This window comes from Micropterus salmoides, unplaced genomic scaffold (assembly GCF_014851395.1).
Source record: "Micropterus salmoides isolate LMB-PRFRI ecotype aquatic unplaced genomic scaffold, ASM1485139v1 Ms_hic_scaffold_2, whole genome shotgun sequence".
Taxonomy (NCBI): domain Eukaryota; kingdom Metazoa; phylum Chordata; class Actinopteri; order Centrarchiformes; family Centrarchidae; genus Micropterus; species Micropterus salmoides.
Window position 1 is genome coordinate 54,448,414 of NW_024041150.1, and position 10,281 is coordinate 54,458,694.

Sequence of the window (10,281 nt, forward strand, 5' to 3'; positions counted from 1 at the left end):
TTCTCTCTAATCATCTAAATAAATAAATATGAAAAGCTAGGTTACCATACAACCCTTTCTTCTTTCCTCTCAAGGTGCTTTGCTTAAATTTCTAAGCCCAGTGAGCCCACCTCCAAAAGATGTCTCCACTGATGAATGTCAGGTGGATGTGCTGCCTGTACAGTGAGGTCTTTCATCTTGTTGGATATATTTGAATGTTTGTGTTCCTAATTTCAGACATAGCCTACAGTATTTTTCCAGCTGTTCATCAGGATGGTGGATGATGCATTTAAATGTTAATTTTATGTGAATGCAGTACAGACACATTTTATGTTTATTGCATGTAATTATTATGAATGTGTTTTCACTTTTTTTAATAAAAAAATATGTCATTTTAAAAAGTATAATAGGGGGTTTGTATTTTAAATGTACTATAATGTATTTGTATGCACTTTCTAAAACTTATCTGGTAGTAAAAGTTTGAAGATTGGAATTTTGTGTCTATGATGAGATTCCTGAAGGGTTGGGGCGTTCAGCTTAGTTCGATATAGGGCCCTCCAGATCCCTTTTGCCTGGGGCCCCCAAAGTGCCTTGAAACAGCCCGGCCCGGGAGGAAACCGGGAGAGGGCAATGAAACACGGGAGTCTCCTGTGAAAATCACGAGGGTTAGCAAGTATGAGCGAACCGGAGCTAACCTCTATGGCTCCTCGTTTCCTTCTGTACGACAGCGTGCTGCGTATGACGTCCTTTTATTCTTCTGCGCATGCGGGTCACTTGCAGGCCGGGGCCAGTTCACACTTCAGTCTGATATGGGCCACGTGTAAACTAAAAGGTCTGCAGTGTGAACGTAGCCTTTAAGTCCACGTGAGGAAAGTTCAAGACAGGATATTAGAGTCAAAATACGCAAACCTACGTAACTTCAATGAAAACAAAAATAATATTGTCTTTGTATAAAGTTTCACACAGGAACCTGAACGGGCCTGAGGCTGGTCATGAGTGAGACAAAAAATCTATAGACAGAGGGTGTGTGTGTGTGTGTGTGTGTGTGTGTGTGTGTGTCTGCATCATTGTGATCATGATTTCATATATCACATTGTGACTCTGACATAAAATATATTTGGATTTGAATGATTAAATGTCTAATTTAAAATCTAAATAAAGAGTTGCATTAATTCTTTTCCTGAAACCTACTAGGGTCATATCTTCTTCACTCGTTCCTTTGATGTCAGGAATATTATTTATTTTTCCATAGATATTATTGAGTTTATGTGGTTTTGCTCAGGGGCGTTGCTTGACATAAAGCTCTACTGGGGCACAGATCCCCTCATTAAATTTTTGATTTATGAAATGTGTCAGTATGTGCCTCACCAGCTTCCCTTGCTAAGCATTAACTCAGTCCTCCATTAGGGTCTGAGCTGCTTGTATCTGATGCTGCCTGTACATCTCTGGCTGTGCTTTTACTGGCTGAGGCTGCCTGTATTTCACCTGGGTCTGTGTGACTTTCTAAAAACTTCTGTGTTTCAGCTGTGTGCTGGCTGATGATCCAGCATCTCCTCTGCAGACAAACTTCAGCATAGCCCCAGTAAATTATAAATCAATACTTGCAAGATATTAATGTTATCAGCTGCATCAAAAACGTTGCTAGGATGTGTGAACTTCTCTGGGACGTTGGCCCAGGTTTGGACAGGGCAGACCAGAAAGGGTTAATGCGAGAGGATGTTTGTGTTCAAACAGTGGAAAAACAGTATTGCTGCCAGATTTTGGGATCGATTGATTGCTTCTTATGCGAGAAGACTTAGACAACAGGAAGATATGTTCTGTGTATAAAAATGTGTAGATTCAGACTTGATCCTCTGTCTTTTTACCATTTCATAAACACCATGCTGTGTGAAAGGTTCCCTCACTTCCTGTACTTTATCGATCAGAATTTAGACGATGTCATAATGTTGATGATGTCATAAACACCGTTCTGAGGGGAAAGTGATGTCACTGCCTGCTTCCACATTCTGAAGATCAAAGCCACAGAGTGAACACATTCTGAAACTTCAGCTCCTCAGTCTAATCAATCATTTACAACTGAGCTTCGTGTACAGAGCCCAGAAAAACAAGCGGTGGTTAACACAGTCGTTAAGAGAGAAGAAAAATGAGCTGCATCGAGGAAACGGTCCCTTCTGAGAAGTTCTTTGACAATCTGGGCATGGACGTCAGCCAAGAACAAGCAGATATATCTGACCAAGAAAACAAAGTGGACGTGGATGCAGTCATTCAACAACTGGAAGGAATAGATCTCCAACTGCAAAGGTACGCTAGACAATATGAGAAAAAACAACTAGCAGAGCTCCATGAAAATAGCCAAACTCAAAAAGAATTGGATGCAATGTCCAACGCTATGCAAGTGGCGAAAGAAGCCATTTTGAACGCCAATGAAGCTTTGGAAAAAGAACGCCAGGAGCTACACAATATGACACATGATAAATCCTTTGATGAGAACTATGATAAAGTCAAAGCAGAGCTCTTAGCAGCAAGCCAGCAAAACGAGGCGTTGAGACAAGAAATTCAGGAGCTCAGGAGAAGACCCCAAAATGAACCATCTTTGGAGGAATTGTGTAATGTCATTAAGGAGGAAACAGAGGCCATGAGGCTCCAAAATTACAGCATACAAGAGGAAATCCAGGAGCTCAAAGAAAAGCGTAGAAATTTAACTGCTCTGGATGAAACGTATGACACACTGAAAGCAGAGAAAGAGGCGATAAGCCAGCAAAATGACGACCTGAGACAAGAGATTCGGGAGATATCCAAAGATCTCCGATATGAAAAGGCTCTGCGGGAAATGAATGAGCAAATGGAAGTTTCCAAAGTGACCATCAGCCAGCAGAACGCAGCACTGAAAGAACAACGCCAGAAGCTCTACAAAGATTATGAAGATCAAAAGATTTTCGGTGTCATGTGTAGGGAGAAGTTGCACAACATGGGATTTATGTGCAGAGAAAATGAAGACATCCAAATAGACATTGAGGACCTTACCAGTAGGATCCAGAACAGAAAAGCCATGAAAGACAAATATAAAGCCCTGAAAGCAGAAGAAAAAGTTGTCTCTGCAAAACAAAATGAGCTTCTTAAAACACTTGCAACGCTCCACTCAAAGTTTCGAGGTATGAAAGAATATGAAGGCAAGTGTGGTCCGCTGAGAGAGGAGATAGGAGCCTTAAGACAACGCAACGATGAACTCCATCAAGAAATCCAACAGTGCAGTGAGGAGATAGAAAACAAAACTGTTACAAAGGCAATTTATGACTCACTGAAAGGAGAGAAAAAGAATCTAACGCACAGAAATAAAATCCTGAAAAAAGAAATTCAGGAGGTGGAGAAAAGGCTTGTAAAGGAACAAGCTTTGGTAGACAGGAATGATGTCATGAAAGAAGAAAACGAAGCCTTGATCCAACAAAACCACACATTACAGCTGGAGGTTGAAGAGCTCTACGGCAGACTGCAAAGTGAAAAAATACTGGAGGTCCTGCACAAATCGCTGACAACGGAAAAAGATGCCACGAGTCGAAGAAATGATGTACTTCGACGAGAGGTCCAGAAGCTCAAAGAAAAGCTGAACAGTGAAAGAGCTTTAGAAAGTGCACGCAATGCAATGAAGGCTGAGAAACAGAAGGTCGACCGAGAGCACGCAGCACTGCAGCAAGAAATTCAAGACCTGAACAGCTCCTGAAGAGCTATATGGAAAGCTGACATACATTGTTTTTGCTTTCCAAGGGAAAAAAGGGTATGGATTTAACTTCAGCCTCACACAAAAAGGTGCTGGTTTAATTCCTGTCTGACTCTTTTTGTGTGGAGTTGGATTTTCTCCCCTGTGTGAATGTGTGTGAGTGGTTGTTTGTTTCTATGTGCCCTGTGTTGGACTGGCGACCTATCCAGGTTGTACCCGGCCTCTCACCTAATGTCAGCTGGGATTGGCTCCAGTCGAGCATATGGATGAAACTTCAGCCTCACACAAAAAGGTGCAGGTTCAATTCCTGGGCCTGACTCTTTTTGTGTGGAGTTGGATTTTCTCCTCAGGTTGACCTAAAAATACCAAACCACCAACTAAAAGAGGGGCAGCACAGTGGCGCAGTGGTTAGCACTGTCGCCTCAGAGCAAGAAGGTCCAGGGTTTGAACCTTGGTCGTCTGCGTCTCTGTGTGGAGTTTACATGTTCTCCCCGTGTCTGTCCCGGTTCTCTCCGGGTGCTCCGGCTTCCCCCCACCGTCCAAAGACATGCAGGTTAATTGGTGACTCTAAATTGTGCTTCAGTGTGAATGTGTATGAATGGATGTTTGTTTCTATGTGCCCTGTGATGTTTGATGTTCTCCCCTCTCCACCATGGGGTTACTCCACGTGCTCCAGTTTCCTCCCACACCAGAAAACATATATAATATGTGGATTCTTAATTGACCTCAAAATAAAAAAAAAAAATATATCAATTAATTAATTCTGTTATTTCTGGTTATTTATTGATAAATAGTAGTTTTAAGGTGTTCTAATGTGATATTTTTTTGCTAAAAGAGATCACATATTTCTCACACCAGCTTCTCTGCACTGGCTCCCTGTAAAATCCAGAATATAATTTAAAATCCTTCTGGTCACCTAAAAAGCCCTTAAAAGGTCAGGCACCATCATATCTGAAATAGGGTTGGGTATCAAGAACCGGTTCCAAGTTGGAACCATTACCAGACTTTCTACAGCAGTGGATTAGTTAAGAGACTGTGGGAAAGTTGGGATAAATATTTTATGGATCGTGTTATAAGTTACTTTTCTATACAAATCACACACACTGGTTGTTGGAGCAATGATGATTTCACACAGGCAGAACTGGACGGTACCTTCTGGCCTTGAGCTGCATTAGTGTCCAGCGGTCGGTCCAGCAATCTGTTCCTTTATAAAGTCCAGGTCCTCGGGCAGCACCGGGCCATGTTGCTCCATCACAGGCTTCAGGCCATTGTCGTTCACCGGGTAGTCAAACGTGGCTAGAGAGGCAGTCTCATGCTGCGACAGAAACAGACTCATTAAAAGTCTTGGAGGACTTTGGTCGACTCAACATGACATTTACATGCACAGTGCTACAAAATAGATAATGTTAAATTAAACCAAAAATGTGACCATACATTTTGTGTTAATTTAATTTATTTATCTATCTTGCTTGCTGTTTTCCCCATTATCATCCCAATTCACTCAAATAAAAATAATAAATCATAATGTACAAATTAATTGTGGCTGTTAGGGAGAACTAACCATTTGTGAGAGCTGACCTGTAATCTTGACTTCAGCTATGTGACTATACCCATATGGACAGACTCACAAAGTGGGGGTGCTGTCAATATGGTCAAACTTGATTTTCATCCATTTAACAATTAGATATTTAAAATCGTATTACACAAATGTGATTCCCACCCTTTTAAACCCACCCGTGTGCACTCAGTATTTGCAACTTCCAATTATGAAATACAATAATATTTTTTGAAACTACAATTCCTTCTAGCAGCGCCACGCAGCTTGATACAAATTAGCATCATATTAGTAGTTCTTTTGGTTTGAATAGTATGGCTGTGAATAGGGTCATAAAAATATATATCTACTGAATATATTAAATATCTTGTACAGCTGTACACGTACTTAAACTATATCAACATGGTCTATGTTAAGAAAACGTAAAGATGATCGACATTTTAGAGCTGCGTGATGTAGCGTGATAAAACCATCTGCACCACACTTATAGTTCTTCTTGTTTGCAAACAAGCAACAGCAACTATCCAATATATCTCCGTTCTTTTCCCATTAATGTTTGGAGTTTACTTTCATAGGCCATTTGAGGCTAAAAAGACCTGTTCTCTTTAGGTCTGGATGCACAGCTTACTGGTGTTTGGGCTATATATCAAAATCAAATGGTCATAAAAGGTGTATTTGTTGTCCCATCTTGGTTCACTCAAAAAACTGAAGCTTTGATTTTAATTATATTTATTTTTTCAACAGATTCCACAAAATTATTTTAGGTTACTTAAAAGCAAAAATAATTTAATGAACTTGTATAAGAGTAACACAATGAATGTCAACTGATCCAATTAAAAATAAAACACTTCTGATCAACAATATATTTAAGTTTACCTTTCAATATTTTATTTGGAGTAGTAAAAATATACATTTATGTTCAATTAATTAAAACATTAGGTTTTCATTCAATATTTTTTTTCCAAATTAGACACAATTCAAATGTTTGTCAACTGGTCCCACACAAATCAATTTCAACTTCATTTTGTTATGGACTTTATTCACCAACACACATGAAAAAAATAATGCAGTAAAATTATTGGCACTATAAAGTGTAGAAAAGTTTGCAAAATAATGTTTAGTTGTCAACAATTTTGATGATGCTTTGCTTAGAATTCTGCTTATTCCACAGAACACAGCGTCCAAATCAATGGCTCATTCATAGAGTTTGTTCTTGAGCATCTGTACCTTGGTTGAGAGTTTGCTAGCATCTAGTTGAAAGAATCACTTGTGAAGTACCTCAAAGAAGGCTTTAAGGTTCTGAGGATAACTGAGGTTCAGTGCATAATTACACCTATTAAGAGTGCACGTGTAGAGGCGACGTCTCCCAAGTCATGCAGAACTTCAGCAGCCTCGGTGACTATCCCAACATCAGCTGGAGGAGCGGTGGCATCACCTCCCTCAACACGGATGCTGTAAAGATAACTTGTCCGAGCTCGCTCAGAACAGCTGTAGCGTCAGATCCTTTACATAGGACAGAAAGAAAGTAGAAAAACAAATTATGAAACAGATTTAGCAGAATTCTAAAGAGTAATGTTTGCATTTCAGGTGTCCTTTATGTAATGATTTAACAAAAATAGCACTTAGATATTGAACAAGTGTTTCTATTATTCTGCCCCCCTCATGTATGTCAATGGGGTAGACAATATTAGGAAAACTTTTCAATATAATGCACTCCAGTACACCACCCACTATGAAATCAGTAATAACAGAATGTATGGCAGGTGTCATTTTTGATTGCATTAGACAGCAGATGTTCCTGATAAAATGCATTGTGAGTGTATATATTAGATTTCCCAAAAGAGACAAAAAACAAACTGATTTTCTGCAAATCCTAAGAAAGTAACAAGGTTACAGTTGTGGTCAAAAGTTTACACACACTTCTAAAGAACATACACGTCATGGCTGTTTGAGTTTCCAATAATAACTACAACTCAAATTTTTCTGTGATGAATCATTGTCACAAAAAAACGTCATGAATTTTGGTCCTTTCATTAATTTATTACGGGTCTTCCGAAAATGTAACCAAATCTACTGGATTAAAAATATACATACAGCAATGTTTAATGATTTACTGGGTGACTTTTATGGCGTTTTTCAATCACCAGTACCAGCTCAACTCGGTTTGGCTGTGCTTCGTCTTCCATTGCAGATAGTACCCAGAAATATTACCCCTCCATGTAGCTGGTCGTCATAATGTTCAATGCGACACACACACCAGCGACCCACAAACAGCCGTCTCTTTAAGTTAAAACGTTTCAACCTTCGTCAGAATGTAAAGACAGATAAGCGGTATGAAAACCTTCCAGCTGTGTTTTCCTCTGCGTTGTTGCTGCAGCGGTCTGTGTGACGGCGGGAGCAGAGGGCTCTGTGAGCGGGCGGCTGGCCGGCCTCACACGCTCCTCCCGCGGGTTGGCTCGTTTTTTCGCGTGCCTGACCTCAGCTGACAGCAGTGAACGTAACGCTCCAGTCCACATCAAAGGGAAAACAAAAGGAAGCGCCCAGCTGTGACGGAGCCCTTTAAACTGAGTGATGACAGCAGTAGTGTGGAAGTTATGGCGTTTTTTATTTTACAATTGCTAAATTTCATTACATATGAAAACAGTCACATTTCTTACATTTTAAAATGTTTCCCGGATTCTGCTTTGAACCTGCTCGGATCAGATTCTCTCACTCTGGACTCTCAGCTACGGTTCCCCCTGCTCTGTACAGCAGCCACCAACCCGGTTCAGCATCTATTTTCACTCTGCCTCGCTCTTCACCTGCAATATATGATCCTTTTAACCTTGTAATAAATAGCCTATTTCTCTTTTATCGAACTTCTCCCTTTCTTAGACCTGCACTTGGGTCTGCTAGTCTTGCCATAACAAAGTTAAAACAAAGTTTTTGTTATAATCACTGAAGCCCAGTTCACACTATACCATTTTAAGCCTGATTTGCCGGTCAGCGAGCTCGGCGACCGTCAGGCTGTGATCAGGGGTAAATCAGCGATCGATCCGCGGTCGCCAGTCGTTATTGTGAACTACTCGACACATAAAAACGGCTCCCCGACACATTTCTGACACATCGCCAACGCCAGCCAGATATCTAGCATGCCAAAAATCTGGAGGAGTCGGCCGACTCGACATCCACATCCAGCCAATGAGAGCAGGCAGCTACTTTTACACCGCCAAACACTTTTTACTCCCCTCCAGCTCTCTGTAACTCAGACGTTTCCTGCTACCTGCGTGTGCTGATCCATCCTTTCACCCAGATTATTTCTCTTTATAATTTCTATCTTTAAAATAACAAACAACAGCTGTTTTGTATGTTTGTGTCACGTTTCACATTTCATGTGTGTTTTCTTGACAAAACCTGGTTTGGAGACCAGCGTCGGGTGACACAGCCGCTGTCAGCTCGTGTAGTGTGTGACCCCCTGTCACCGATCAGTCAGGTAGTGTGAACGCCACGACGACTTCAAGACGGCAAGTTGTGCAGTCTGAACAGCACGGCCATCGCCCGACGCTGAAAGCCGTGTAGTCTGCAGGAGCCTTTAGTTAGCCTAGCTATGAGAATAAATAAACTCTCTCTTTTTCTCTCTCTCACTCACAGACAGACACACCGGTGCTGCCGCTATCTCTCCCACATCAGATCCTCCCTCACTTAGCAGAACTTCTTGGGCATTTATCGTTATAAAGCAATAACTGTTAAAATTATGTTTCTGTAACTTAATATCACATGATCTTGGTTTTTTAAAACCAATATTTAACAGGAATTTACTGTAAATCGATTGGATAATGGCATAAAATAAAAGTTTAAATCTATTAATATTCTGGTATTGGGCTTTAAATTAGGGTATCTGAAGGTATTTACAACATTTTCTGTTTGCTTTACATAGAAAAGTCTTTACTTTGACAAGGAGTTCTTGTAGATGGATTGGATTATCTTAAAAATATATCAAATAATACTGTATTAAAACAGCAGTCTTCTTTTTATATAATTTTAAGGTATTTCTGCAATATTTTTAGGTTTTTATACAGATTAACATTCAACAGAGAATTTTTTAATGAGATTTTTTTCTTTAAACAGCAGTTCAACTGTAAAAATACAGAAAATGTTTACTGTAAATATCCGTTTTCAAAAAACAAAAATAATTGAAGGCTTTTTACTGTAATTTGACAGTACTTGTTTGGCAACTTTGCTGCCAGACAATTTTACCGTAATTTTACGATTTATTTTTTTACAGTGTAGGTTATCTCTTACATAGTGTGTGTGCCATACATTTACGTCTGGTGTTCACTCTTAAGGCTCAATATAACATTACAATTCTGACAGTTTCAGTAAAGAGCAGTGATATTTTTAGCTTCTCACACATTCAGTCGGTCCACTATAGGCGGCCACACTTTCTCTCGCTGTTTTATTGCTGTATCTGTGTTACTTTTTCTTTTATTTATCATTTTTCTTCACATGTGCTTTTATTCCTCGCTGATGCTCTTTGTCTACAAAGTATGGTGCACGCATCTTCTCCAGTTATGAAACCTAATAACCACAAACTGCTATTTTAATGCAGGCTAATGAAAATATGTAAAACACATACATAAGAACATGGCATAACTGAAAAAAACAGTTTGATAGATAAGGGACCAGGATTAACTAAGCCTGGCTGCAGTGTTGCCAGATCCTGCTCATGAATTCCAGCCCAAAAACTGTTCAAAAACCGCCAAACCGCACACAAAACCGCCCGAAATATGTTCTCAGTATTTATTTCAGTATTTTAACTTCCACGTGTCCTTACCTACGGTTACATTACATTTACATAGCCTACATACTTTATATACAAGAAATACACACTGGCAGCCAAAGCATAGGCCTACATAAATAAACCGTTTTAGGTGCATTAGCGTCACCTGCTGGACTGGAGTGTAAGGTTTTAATGACAGCATCAAAACCTTGCGGTGAAACGACTATATCCTCCACACACTCGTTTGTAAGGCGGCCTCCTGTATTTTTCCAA

At 40.0% G+C, this 10,281-nt stretch overlaps 1 protein-coding gene across 1 annotated transcript; it reads left to right on the forward strand.

The window, feature by feature from the left end:
* Positions 1–1,516: 1,516 nt before the first annotated feature.
* Positions 1,517–4,413, forward strand: LOC119912620 (227 kDa spindle- and centromere-associated protein-like). Its single transcript, XM_038731901.1, has one exon. It carries the CDS (start codon positions 2,123–2,125, stop codon positions 3,695–3,697), a length of 1,575 nt encoding a protein of 524 aa, XP_038587829.1. The 5' UTR covers positions 1,517–2,122; the 3' UTR covers positions 3,698–4,413.
* The last annotated feature ends 5,868 nt before the right edge of the window (positions 4,414–10,281 follow it).